This window comes from Fistularia commersonii, chromosome 18 (genome assembly GCF_037954325.1).
Source record: "Fistularia commersonii isolate RoL2024-O1a breed Wild chromosome 18, RoL_Fcom_v1.0, whole genome shotgun sequence".
Taxonomy (NCBI): Eukaryota; Metazoa; Chordata; class Actinopteri; order Syngnathiformes; family Fistulariidae; genus Fistularia; species Fistularia commersonii.
The window spans coordinates 13004768-13018752 of record NC_141301.1 but is presented as its reverse complement, the minus strand read 5'-3'; the positions used below and the strand labels follow the sequence as shown (position 1 = coordinate 13018752).

Genomic DNA, 13985 nt, shown 5'->3' with positions numbered 1-13985 from the left:
CTCTGAGTCAAGATTTACGCATTTATCATTTTTCCATTTCAAAGACTGCTGCTGCCTTTGTGGTGCAGCACCAATCCCCTTTCAAATAGCCCGGGGTCTGCGCGGCCTGAACCGCGGGGTTTATTGACTCAAGCCGTGCACACAGTGAATGCGAGAGGATGCAAACAAACAGTTGCACAAGCGTTACTGCCCTAAAGCCAATAAATAACCCAAAGTCTGAATACGACCGGATTCGAGTTGAACCGCGGCGCACGTACGCAACCCCCTCGACGTGGCTCCGGTGAGTTTTTCGACAGGTGCAGACGGTTTTATCTTCCACAGCTCTGTTTCTACAGTCAAAGCAGCGCTATAGGTTAAGCCTTGGGTTTGAAGAAGAAAAAAAAAAAAAAAAAAAGACTTCAACCAGGTCTCTTTCCACTCTGCTCATTAATGCATTCACATCTAATGATTAGGTTTACAGTGTCATATGTTCTAATGTTCCCCGGGGAATGCTTTTCATCTCTACTGTATATAAAACAGCAGGTTATAACTCGGTCCTTTTGTATGGTTCATGTGTCATTATGTGACACACTTCAGATTTAAAGACACCGGCCGACCGTGGAGCGTCACCTGTTATCAGTGGAAAAATGACTCAGTGTTTGTTGTAAACAGCGCGGCTGTCGTCGGGGTTTCCCCTCTGTGATCATCCCGGACACGTTTGTTTTGATCTCGGTTTGAAATTCCCTCCTCCCTTTACACCTCTTTTTTTTTTTTTTTTTTTTTTTTTTTTTTTTTGGGGTTGTCGGAGGCTTGTCCTGAAAAGTACACGTGAGTCCAATGGATCTCTCTTTTTTCCTTTGCTCTTAATTGGCTGAAACACAGCAGTCCAAGGTCGAACCCCCACCAACTCGCCCCTACAAATCCTACCCAAACACACGGACCCCCCCCCCCCCCCTCGGTCCAGGCAAACATCTGCAGGAATGACGATGCCTGCATTCGACGAGAGGACAAGAAACAATGAGGCGCCCGCAAAGGTAAGCAGAGCAACTGACGGCCCCCCCCCCTTTTTCTTTTCCCTTCCTGCTGCACACCTTTGAGGCCATCTTTTCTTGTCGTCCACCTTAGGAAAACATCCTCGCCCCCACACGACGCCGAGCCGTATGTTCCCCCGCTTCTTTTATCTCTGTGAAAAGGCCTGGAAGAGATGAGGGGATCTGCCAGAGCGGAACAAAGGTTGGGAGGGACCGAGAGAGATATTAGCAGAATGGGAGGCTGTAATTTATTACCTGTTGCCTTTGGGCGTCCTTCCACTCCACGCCCTGGGCCCGACGTGAGGGTTTCTGTGTGCGCAAGGTAATGGAAAGGTGATGAATGAATAAGTGGAGAACAAACAGACATTCCTAAAAAAACCTCAAAAGACGAGGCAAGTCGGGAGAAGTATCCGCGCACCTTAGACGCAGCGTTGGGTTTGGCAGCACACGCCGCTGCACGTGAATGTTGCTGCATTTTTAATATTTCTTTTGATAACGGCGGCGGTTTGGAGGTAATTATCGTGGTCTTATTGTGAAAATGCAAGATATTTCAGAGGAGGGTATTAAATTCCAAGCCATGCTCTGTCATGGTGAGGCCTCAGGGCCACCTCTACGTTAACTCAATAGTTGAAGAAAATATTGCCAGAAGGTAAAACTAGCTTTGTCTGCCACCTTGTGGCCTTTTGTTGCACCCACAACTAATAAGAATAAGAATAAGAATAAGAATAAGAATAAGAATAAGAATAAGAATAAGAATAAGAATAAGAATAAGAGCAACTTAATGTATGTCGAAGGAAATTGTTGTGCCAGAGTTACAAGAAAAATATATCAAAAATAAATAATAGTAGAAAATTGTATAAACATTAAAAAAAAGAGAGAATAAGAAATACAAATAAACTATAAAGTGTCTTAAATAACAAGTGAAAACTATAAACTATATAGAAGAAAACTAGATCATCTTTTGTTAAATGCAAATCCTCCAGAGGAAATGTCTGAATCAGATATTAATACACACGCAATTTTGCTTTCAGGGTCATTTCGATTCAAACGGGACTGCTTTAATTCTGATTATGCTGATGAAGCTTCCTCTCCTACATGTAATAAATAAGATCGAAATGCTCAAAGCGTTTTCCGAGATTTTTTGACCATAAATAATGAAGAAAAGTTGTAATAGACTGTCAGCTGTCATTACTTTTATTTTGAAATCCACTGGAAAGCATCCATTAAACACTGAAATGCAAACATTGGAACAAATACGGCCAACATGACTCGAAAACTGACATTTTATGCCTTGTCTTGATCAGAGTAAAGAAACACTGATAATCCATCTTTTGGATCATCGTAAAATAAAGAAAATAACGTTTGTGATTACTTTGACGGTTTGCGTTACTCAAACCAAAAAAATCCGACACTGGCATCAGTCCGTGAAGGCAACACTCGCCGAAACGTGACGTAACACGCAGCTGCCGTGTTTGCTTGTGGTCGAAACGAAGGAAGCTCAGAGGATCAGGAGCCTTTAGCATCTTAGATAAACACCCCGAAAGAGGTGGGAGTCCGGCGAACACCTGTGAAATCACTCAAAAAGCTCCGGTTGACTCCCAAATACAACAAAGGCCGACATGTCCGAGACATACGGTATGTGTGTGTCAGTCGGGTGATAGTGTACATAATGTCATGTTTGCTAGCAGTTAACCCACCTCTCTGTGCTCTGTAGTGACAACCCTGCTAGGCTAGCAGGCTAGCTACGCGGATAGCTAACGCTAGCCTCCGCCTAAGGTGTCAAACTCGTACGCGCTACGGGGAGAAACTGATTTTTAATGTCATTTCATATGACTGCAGCAAATAATGTGGTTGTGTTTAATAGACTGCGCACTCCTGTCAGCGACGGTGCTAATTGTTTCCTCGATACATCAGGAAGATGATATAGACATATGGTGTATGATTTGCAGGTGAAAGTTGTATCAACTTTAGACACGTAACTACTTAAAGTCAAGGTGGTAAACATAGGTGGTTTTTTTTCGGGCTCCGCGGCGGTTTGGCTCATTTTGCAAGCTGCATTAATGTTACATGGAGATCTTGTTAGCGGTGCGTTTTTGATTTCAGTGGTAGCTGCAAGGCCCGTCTGGATAAGGAAGTTTGAAAGCTGTGTATGAGCCTCGGTTACCTGTAGAGCCGAGCCTCGCTGCTTTTTACTTGTTGCAGCAATTGCTAGCTTAAACCTCCTAGTTTGAATGCAGATTGTCTGGGTTTCAAATGATTGACGGGGGAAAAAAAGAAACACACACACACCCATTTACCATGAGCGACCTCCAATGAATTGACAGGTCTTCTGCAGAGACAGAATTCAAATACATTGAGGTAATGTTGCAATGAGAACAATAAGTAAGACAACCTCGGCCCTCATGTTTTGAAATGTCACACAATGTCTGTCCTTTTGCCCCAACTTGTTCTCTGTCTCCTTCATCCCCTTTATGAAATTTTACTCCAGCAGTATTTATGTGAAAGTGCCGGCACTAATGGTAGCTGTAATAGCTTTCTATTGATTTCTCCCCCCAGCCTCCTCTGCTGTCTGCTGTCTTTGAGGGGCAGCAGTGAAACTGGCAAGAAGTACATGACTGACTGTCCAAGATCCATTTCATTCATGTTTTTTTAATTCTTTGTCATTCCTGTTCTTCATTAGTAGTTACATCGACAAAGTTATTGATTGCATTTCTTTAAAAAAGAAGTAACTGAGGGGTGACAAAGGCATCTAGAAGCACCTTTGTGATATTGACCCGTACTACTACATCCATCAGCTTGTGAGAAAATCTCAGTTACCAGGTGTGATACCGAGTATAGTGATGATAATCACTTTTTAATGTGAGTTCCACACATTTCACCACCCCCCCTTTAAAAAGACTGTCTGATTTCATTTATTTTTTTGTGGCAGGTTTTTAGAGGGCAGTGTTGCCTGTTAAAATTCTGGAGAAAAAACAAACAAACAATATAATCTCACAAGGAAATGATAATTGATGTTAAATTTTTATTTGGATGAGAAAACAATTGAAGGATTGTGATTTGTTTCTACTTTTTTCCCCCGGTGAAAGAATGAAATAACTAAGATCTTTCATATAATTTATTCTCATTTCATTCTTTGTGCAGTTTAAAAGGATTTGTTTATTTCTAACACTTTCCTATTTACATAGAATTTAATTACAGCTCAAAAAAAGAAAAAACAATTAGTTTAGTTTTTCCCTTGCTGCAGACAGTTGACCTTTTCTGTCAATAGGAGGTCAGTCAAGCAAAACTGAAAACATGACTGTTCTCTCTTGTGAACCAGGAATCACAATAAACTAGACTCCCATGTGGAACCAAATAATATTATGCGCTTGCAAAAAATCTTCTTCGAAATGGAAATGGCTTAAACTTTTGTCAGCCATTCTATGATGATTGTGAGGTTTATTTATTTTAATTTAATTTTGTATTTGATTTTACCCCTCAAAAGTATTCATCACATTTTCCAAATTTAAATGCAGGCCCAAACTCTATAAATATTTCATTTTATGCTTAAAAGTATTTCCGTATTCTAGCCAATAAATGGAAATAAAATGATGAATATCTTGAAAATTGTCTTCGAAAAAGCCCATTGATCATCAAATAAGTAAACACTAGGGTTGTGATAGGATCTCCATTTCAGTCGATGCAGGATCCTCAACATTACTTCACACAACCGTCTCTGTCCTGTGAGTTGGTTTTATTGCATGTCCTCCTAACTGAAGCCAAAATGTCCAAATAGTTCTGTTTTTAGGTGCCAGCTGTGTTGCGTTAAGGCTCAGTATTTGAACTTTATTCATCCGAAATATTTTGCTTTGAGAAAACAGACCAAGGTTAGTTTGAGAGGAAAGAGGAAGAAGGTCGAGTATCTTCTAGGGGTTTTCAATACTGGATCCAGTATATTTTTCAAGTAAATATGGCACCCTAGTTCCTAGCTAATGTTTCAGTTCTGCAGACATTGCACCTAGTAGGGAGTGGTTCTCTTTGCGTTGACTTTGGAAATGGTCTCTCATCAAATCGCTCATAAAATGATGTGATCTGTTAAGTCTCTGTTCTACTCTGTGACTTTAACAGCCGAGTAAACATGACGGGAAACTTTTTTTCCCTCATGTCCTGCACACTTGTCTATACATCGGAGGACACAGGAAACATACACCTCGAGATGATCTGGGGATTAGTGTATTAAATGTTGTCACAAAGACTGAAAGTACACAAGAGCGTTAGTCCATCTCCTCAGGGGTAATTTAATATTGATGTACAAAGAACACTATTGGCGGGTGGGCTGCTTTTGAGAGCGCCAAGCTGCACCACTCCTCCCTCCAGCTTTGACATATTGACAGCTTGATTGTGATATGCAGATCCCACAAGGGAGTGCGGGATGTCAAGGAAAATCCTGAAAAGCTGAGGCACGCTTCTAAAACAGAGCTGTTTGCTTTTGATTCTGTCATCTTCTGCTGTCACGGCCGTCGACAAGGCATGGTTTAGATGTAAGGCTGATCGTTGTGTGAGAAGAAAGGTGTGTACGTGCGTGTAAGTGTGTTTTTGTGCGCGCGTATGTGTGCGCTTGTTTACCGCACCCCTCATGCTATCCTGAATGTGACCCTTATCTCACGTTGCTTGAGAAAACACCGTCTCAGACAAGCACACGCTAAATTCTGCATTGGTGATAGTGGGTTTTGTTTACCAAAGCAGGTGGGGTTATTAGCATAATATGTTTAAATGCTGGATGAGGAAAGAAGATCAGTGTCATCCCTTTTTTTTTTCCTGTACATCTGCTGCTCCCGTTGGCCTCGGAAGAGCTGAATATTTGCAACATGTTCTCCCGCCATGTGAATTCAACGGTGGTCACTAATAATGTGCCAGGCCACCAGCTCTGCCCGGAGATTCGCTTGAGCTCTAACCAAAATAGCATTCTGACTCCAATCTCCTGCAGACCCAAAGCAAGAATATTGATTGTGGCCGTAGAAAATTGATTTGTTGCACTGCAGTATGCTAAATTTTACCGTCATAAAAATGTGCAGATTCAGCAATTTGGATTCTAAAATCCCCCTTGTTGCGCTTTTGATGACAAAATGAAATAACGCCCCGGATGATCAGTGGCCATAGGCTGTCTAGAACGTGATGGGGTGGGAGGTGGGAGGTGGGAGGTGGGGGGCCTCTGAGTCATTTGGGTTCCGCATCATCTGTGAAGGTTCAGATTCAAAGTCAAGGATCTCCGTTGCAACATCTGTCCAACCAGCTGGCTCCTGTCCTAGTCAGTTCCAGCCAGCCGAGTTTAATAGATAACGCTTCAACATGTCACTACATGCCTCAGCGTCTCCAATGCTTCACGCACCATCACCTTCCAACTCGGACAAACAACGATATAATTGAAGCGTAAGCACTATGTTGCGCTGATTCCGTGCAGGACTCGGTGATTAGTAGGTTAATTCGGGGTTGCTGGGTGCTGTGCACGTTGTAGCTCAGCGGGATTAGAAGGATTGTCTCCGAGGATGGGATCGCAATGAGCCGCAGGTTGGGTTTCTCCCCCCGTGTCGGCTTTGCATTGATCTCTTACCTCCTCTCCTTTCAGATTTCCTGTTTAAGTTCTTGGTGATTGGCAGCGCTGGAACGGGGAAGTCCTGCCTCCTCCATCAGTTCATTGAGAACAAATGTAAGATTTTCTTTTCCCCTATTAAATCTTATGAGCCACGCCGGGAACGCATTATGTGAGATACTGTTTCACTGTATTCACTGATTTCACGAGTTACGTGATGCCTGACGCATCAAATAGTCCCACACAGACAGCATGAATACGAAAACAGAAACTGTCACGAGAGACTTTTTAACCAACTTCCTCTCGAGAAAGTTGTTCCCTGACGGCTGGGAGGGGAAACCAGAGGGAGAGGATACATGAGTTTACTGAGCCGGATAAATTCAAAACATTTGACAACTTCTATCAAAAAAAAAAACAAGAAATGTATTGGTAACCATTTGATGAAGAATATCATTGACAAGTGATGTTGGTATTTTGTTGTTTTCACGTTTTGAATGACTTAATACTTTGACTCTTTATCAGGATTCAGATTTCACCATCAGATTATTGAATTTATGCTCACACAAATATAGTCATTTTATATGATGGCTACTTTATTAGACATGAGCTACGATTTGCAGACAATACCTTAAGTACTTGTCCCCGAATCAATGCCAGCGTCGGTCGCATTCGAATTAAAGATGCCCTTGAATATTGTGTTTTCACAAAGTCAAGCAGCCTGACAGGTGCTTTCCATAGTTTTTGTTGTGAGAATTCATGCAGGAAGGTGCGTAATGGAGCCGCGCCGACGCCTCCCCGTATTCTTTGAGCGTCAGCTGTGTTCGGCCCCTGGGTTGTTAGCAGAAAGAGAGGGAGGGCAGGTTGGCAGGTTTCGTCGTCTCCGAACGCCTCCTCTCCTCTAATGTGCAGATGAGCTGCTTGAAGATAACGGCTCCCGTCTCTCAAACGAGCACCACACAGATGCGCATTACGGATCCAAACACTGATATACAAGTGAAGTCCAAAGGCTGCCTCAGTGCTTATACAGTTGAGAGTTTAGCAGGAAGAGAAACACACTGCAGCTTTTAGGAAACAAAATAACACGTAACAAGAAACAGGCCGGCTATTACCTCACCGTCTCCCCCTCCTCCGCTTTCTCCCTCGGCGCCTCGGCAGTCAAACAGGATTCCAACCACACCATCGGAGTGGAGTTTGGCTCCAGAGTCGTCAACGTCGGAGGGAAGACGGTGAAGCTGCAGATCTGGGACACGGCCGGGCAGGAGCGCTTCCGGTAACCACCCCTTCAATCTGAGCTCGCAAATATAAGGTTTGAGGTAAATGAGACGGCGGCCCCCCGTCTCATTTACCTTCCCATGCACCCTGTCGTCTGCCGGCAATATCGTGATTACAATATCTTTTTTTTCCGTGTCCTCTAACGTCCCCATTTCTGTAACCTTCTCAGTTCGGTGACACGCAGCTACTACCGAGGAGCAGCCGGAGCGCTCCTCGTCTATGACATTACCAGGTGAAACACCGAACTCGTACACCTTTATGTATGACACATGTTAAGGGCAGCGTGGCTCATTTCTGTCATATTATTCATATTTAAAATGGCCGAATTTGGCATCTTCCCGGGAGCTAGCCGCAATCGTAAAGCAAATCCCATCAAAGACCGTGTCAGCTGACGGGAAATGGTAGCGAGATAACACGAGGGGAAGAGAAGATCGGCGTGAGTGGGGGGTCGGGGGGGTTGGAATCCAGAGACATTTATCCCATTTCATAGGTGAAAAGGTTTTCCGGGAAAAGGGACTGGAAAGTGGTTGAAGGATTGTGCTATTTGGACCGCAGCAGAACGGCCCGCTCCCTCCGGCTTGCGAAAGAGGCCCGACTTACGTCATGCCCTGGCTGCTCGCGAATCCAGCTGCGAGCCATCATTCTGCCGACCCGCGCCCGCCCCCTCACCTCTCGGGCCTCGTGCCACCAGGCGGACCCGCGTCCCGCCTCCGGGGCCGTTTGCGGCTTTGACCCGGGGGGTTTTTCGACAAACTTCCCGTCACGCCTACATTTGCGGTCAGGCTTCCAGCGCACGGAGCCGAGCATCCAAACTCGGAGTCCAGAAACAGATGACACTTCAGCATCTGAGTCCTCAGAGATGTCAGCAAAGACCGGCGACAGGATTCCCGAAGGGTAGAACAAAAATGTGTGATAAAGAGAATATAGTAATAAGAGCAGAAGATAGAAAGGGTTGTGTTGCGTGTGCCCTGAGGTCGGCGGACGGTTTTGAATGCAAAGAACTTTTAAATCGGGGGAACGCTCACATCGGTACCGCACGAGTTTTCCAAGATACGAGCCATCGCTCAGTCGTATTTTTGTTTCTTCTTTTTTTTTTTTTTTGTTCGTTTTTGCTCCGTGATACGAGCCGAGATCTGAATTACAAGCGAGCGGATTGAGCGTTTGACAACGGCGCGGCCGTCCCTGAAGTCGGACGCGCCGCCCGCCGCTAGCAAGCCTAGCGAAAATCGTGAGCGAGCTGTGCATGTTGTCAACTTGTCCATGTAGAGGAGGAGGAGTTGTTTTGGGTAAAATACAGAGCGTGAGAAGCCACGGGACATTTACGGGGCTTCGGTGCAGCAAACGGCGGGAATGTGAACGGGCAGCCATCGGAAGAGTCGGGGATGGTTTGATCATTTTTAGAAGAGGAGCAGCGATCACTTTGTCGCTAAATGAAGTTTAGCCATAAAGTATGCAAGTTACTTAGCAACACATTGTAGAATTAAGCGTGCAGTATTTTTTTTTTTTTTTATATATAATTTGTTATTTGTAAAGTACATTTTCCTCAATACGGGAGGGGCTGGAATGGATTAATAGCATTTCAGTAAATTTCAGTGGGGGAATTTAATTTGATTTACGAGCAAATTGAGTTACGAGCTCGGCCACAGAACCAGTTCAAACCGTAAGTCAAGGAGACTCAAGTCGTACAGGAGAAGAAACGAAGGACATCACGGTTTAATGTCCGTCACCCGTACCATCACTTATGGCTGATGTTATTAGCACGAAGGAGCCATTACCTCCCTCACCCCCCACACGCAGTTCTGTAGCGATATTTCTGCAGCGTTTTTCCGAAGCCAAGCGATATTTTGGCTAAAATCTTACCCTTGATGGATTCCGTATTAGAGAGTCTTGGCTGCTCGACACCCCCAGATGGCCAGCAGTCGGTCCCCGCCTTTCCCTGTCAGCGGACAGGAAGAAACGTTGCGTCCCTGCGGGTTGAGCGTTTGTAATTTTCCTTCGTTTTGAAAGCTTGACAGCCCTGACGGGGAAACTGAAGGAGAAGCTCGGGGACGGATGAGCTATGAGCCGCTCTTAAATTGGCCGTCTAAACATCGTCAGACGTTTTAGCAGAAAATCAAAGCACCCCGAAACCGAATTCGGAGAGAAACTAAAATAAGCCGATTAAAATAATTAAAACGCCTCTTCCTCCCGCCTCATTAAAAATAACAGGACGTATGAATATTTATAAACATTTAATTCGACAGTCGACTCGCTGAATACAGGATTTCTCCTAACTCACGGCAAAAGCCGACTTTGGCTGTTTTTACCCCGGAGGCGTCGCGACTCTGCGCCCCGCTGGCGTCTGTTTACTGTCAGAGCTTGTGTTTTTTGAAAATATCCGTCACACACCTTGTCGTAACACAACCGCACCTTGAAGGGGGAAAAAAAAAAAACGGAAAAACAAGGAGCGGTACTTTGCACAAGCTAAGAAACTCATTTCTCAGCGGCTTTGAAACATTACATTTATTACAATCGCCTCGCCGTCCCGACTCACGCCCGTCCGTCCCGCATTGCAGCCGGGAGACATACAACGCCCTGACCAACTGGCTGACGGACGCCAGGACGCTGGCGAGCCCCAACATAGTCATCATCCTGTGCGGCAACAAGAAGGATCTGGACGCCGATAGAGAGGTGACCTTCCTGGAGGCGTCGCGCTTCGCTCAGGAGAACGGTAACCGGCGTTAAATCTCTCTTACCCCCCCCCCGTGTAAAAGCTGCTGCTCCCGCGCGCTTCATCTTGTTTTTTATCGGTCGTCGTCCCCTCCTCTTTAAAATCCTCTCAGAGCTCATGTTCCTGGAGACCAGCGCTCTGACGGGGGAGAACGTCGAGGAGGGCTTCCTGAAGTGCGCTCGCACCATCCTCAACAAGATCGACTCAGGTACGGCGGGCGGTCGTTTGCCGAGGAAGCGCGCGACGTCCCGACGCCCGGGCGCGCAGACCCTAACGCCCGCACGCTCGTCTCTGATTCAAAAGGCGAGCTGGACCCGGAGAGGATGGGCTCGGGGATCCAGTACGGGGACGCCTCGCTGAGGCAGCTGCGGCAACCGAGGGGCAACACCACACAGAACAAGCAGCAGTGTAACTGCTAGGGCCGGACCCCCGCGCTCCCCCCAGCCCCACACTGACAGGACGTCGCGTACAGGTCAGCGGCGTCTCGCCGTCTCTGATTTGAATGGATTCCCTCACTTTAAGCCACTCGCAGTCATTCTCTCTCTGTGTTCTTGGTGTCAGCTCCAGGTGTTTTGGGGTGTCTGGGACCTTTCCTCCGGCAACCTCACACACCTCGGATCACCTGGATGAGCGGACAGGGAGATACCGCAACCCCTGACCTCTGGTAAGACTCTACCTCTTGGCCGAGGAGGTCACCCCGAGGAACCCCGAGGCGCGAGAGCGAGGAGCCCCGGCTCCTTTGTCGCTTACCAGACAAGGACACGTCAAGGGTTGGGTGTCTGGGCTGCACCGCTGCTTTTATTTCTGTACGTTTCGTCCCGCGCTTCTTTAAGCTTTCTCTATTTGCACATCTTTCCTGATAAATTATTTTTTGTTTCTGTCCCCTTTTTTTTTTTTTTTTTTTTTTCTTTTTTTTGGCGGTATATCCGGGCCCTTTAAACTTCTCCATGTAGGATTCATACTTTCGTATTCGATGTGAATGGAGCTCGTCCCGAGTTTTAACATTCATGAAGGCATTTATTGACGTTTTGCTTGTTTGCACTCTTACAGTCGCGCATCTTTCGGATGTTCACAGGCCGAAACGGGCCAAACGTGTCCTCTCGTCGATCGACTCGGTTAATTCCGACTTGTATATAAACGGTGACCGACGCGTATACAAACCCTCCTGCGGCGGTCCAGCGTATATCCTCCCTTCAATCTTATCCACACTGAAGCAACTAGTAAGTGTCGTGGAAAGTTTTTCATTTCCTGCAGGCTGTGTTTTTTTTTTGTTTTTTTTTTCCTCTTAAGACATGCGGTCACATCGAGTTTCGAATTTGTAGCGTGCATCGCCGTGCACTTTTTAGGACGTAGACTATCGACCGCAACCAAGATACTCCGCTCACTCTCGAGTCCCGTCCAATCACTCCGCGTCCGACTACGGATCGGGTTAAGGATAAACCCAAAAGCACAAAAGAAGAGACTTCTTTTATTTTTCTCCATTTTACTCCAAAGGTCCCTGACTCCGATGAGTGACCTCCCGCGGAGTGTTGAGCAAGGATTAGGAGTCGGGGCAAAATTAACGTTTTTCCCCGCTTGCAGGGATTTTTTATTTTTTTTTTTATTCTCTTTTGATCTTTTAATGCGTGCTGCTCCTCATGCACATACCTTATAAGGAACGTCACAGGAAACCACAATTGGTTTTGCCTCAGTGCCATGTTTGGGAAACTTTCCCACCGCCCACCCAGTTCCCTCACAGAGGCTTGACACTGTTTAATCACGCGCGGTTGCGCACAAGCCTCGATAAAATTTCAGGGTTCTGTTTTTAACCTTCCGAGTCGCTTTCGCTTCGACCGTCGAGCCGAGCGGCCCCGCTCCGCTGCGACAGCTTGCCGAGCAGATGTTTTCTCATTATAGCAAAACCCCGCGGTACCCGGGAGAAAACGGGGGAATTCCCCCTCCTCACACACACACACACACACACCTCCTCTCCCGAAACATGGATTTCATTTTTCCATGTATCACCGCGGGGCCGCTGAAGAAGAGTTAACAAGTCAGAACCCCCCCCCCCAAAAAAAAAGAAAACACCAAATGACCTACTGTTTAGTCAAATCCACTGCTTGTGTCTGAAAGCACTGAGAGACGGTCAAACTGACCCCTCCTCCATCTCCTCCGGCCTGAGGTGAAGTTAAACCCAAAGCGTTGAAGCTGAGGTGATCCGGCACTTAAAAGGAGAAGGATCGCGAACTGCGCGAGAAGGGAACGCTGCGGTTATCGAGACGGGCGGTTTCAAAAAAAAAAAAAGGAAAAAAAAATCATTTACTATCGGCATCCTGTGATAGTTTGTCTCCTTCTGCAAGTGCACTTTTACTTTTAACATCTTTCGTTCATATGCTGTAACAATAGAATTGTACATTTAATTTTACTTGAACTGTACTCTGTAATAAAGATTTTACTTGTAGACGTCTTGATTTATTATTTTGATTTATTTATTTTTAAAACCGTACAATAACCGAGATCTCAATCGGATTGGGGACGAACAGCCGGGCCGCTGTTAAAGTGAGATCCAGAGGAGTCATAAAATATGGATAACGTTAGTTAATTATGACATCGGTGTTAAATGAATGGGTTATGAAACGCAGTCTTTTGTACTGTGAGCCTTTCCACTAAAGAGTTCCAATTTAAAATAGTAGAGAAGCCTCTTTTTCTCGGCGAGGACAAAACGTCGGTGTTCCTAATTATTCCCGAATGGGTTTTTAATCAATTGGCATCGTCATCGACAAAGTACTTAATAAACCGACAGCGTCCGGAGCTTTTCTCTGCGGAGCTCATCCTGCAAAGTGAGCCGCGGTCGTACCAAAAGTCGGAAGAATCCCAGCGTAAACCTGAATTTACTGCGAAAGGCCGCCGCTCCCGCCGCGTTACACAGGCGCCCGCCGTCTGAGGTTGGGTTATTTTCTCGCCACCGACTTTATGATGACGGGCAGCTGACTTGCGGCACTGCGAGCGGCCGACGGCAGCAACTCTTGAGTTCTAAATATCACCGGCGATGTGGCGAACGCCTCTCCGGATAAATTGTGGGAAATCGGGTTTGCGTCCGTTCCTCTGTTTATGGTCGGGTTCATTACAGGATCTCGTGATTATAGCCATATAATACATGTTTTTCTGACGTCATCCAGTTTTGAAAACTCATGTTCAACACAGTTGTTGCTGTAACTGATATTCTAGAATCAATGTAAACACTGCTGTGCATCTGGAGTAACCTATTCTGTAAATAAGATTTGTCTATTGTCCACTGAGGGTGAGTGTCGCTCATTGATTGTATTGATTATGCAATTCCCAGTAAATTTGCCTGTTTTTCCAGTTAAAATCTAACAAGGTGTCTCGGCTGTTAATGTGTCCGCTTTGTCTTTGACCTCTAACCTCCCAGCCGAAGGCTCCGGCC

At 45.7% G+C, this 13985-nt stretch overlaps 1 protein-coding gene across 3 annotated transcripts; it reads left to right on the top strand.

The window, feature by feature from the left end:
* Positions 1–740: 740 nt before the first annotated feature.
* Positions 741–13001, top strand: rab4b (RAB4B, member RAS oncogene family). Of its 3 annotated transcripts, XM_086165018.1 has the most exons (9): positions 741–1013; positions 1105–2645; positions 6616–6696; positions 7735–7849; positions 8021–8083; positions 10407–10561; positions 10674–10769; positions 10865–11033; positions 11123–13001. In XM_086165018.1, exons 2-8 carry the CDS (start codon positions 2630–2632, stop codon positions 10978–10980), a joined length of 642 nt encoding a protein of 213 aa, XP_086021144.1. In that variant the 5' UTR covers positions 741–1013; positions 1105–2629; the 3' UTR covers positions 10981–11033; positions 11123–13001. The 3 variants fall into 3 exon arrangements, with proteins under 3 accessions (XP_086021144.1, XP_086021146.1, XP_086021145.1); XM_086165019.1 differs by lacking the exon at positions 741–1013 and having other exon boundaries at positions 2331–2645; positions 11129–13001; XM_086165020.1 differs by lacking the exons at positions 741–1013; positions 8021–8083 and having other exon boundaries at positions 2326–2645.
* Positions 13002–13985: the final 984 nt, after the last annotated feature.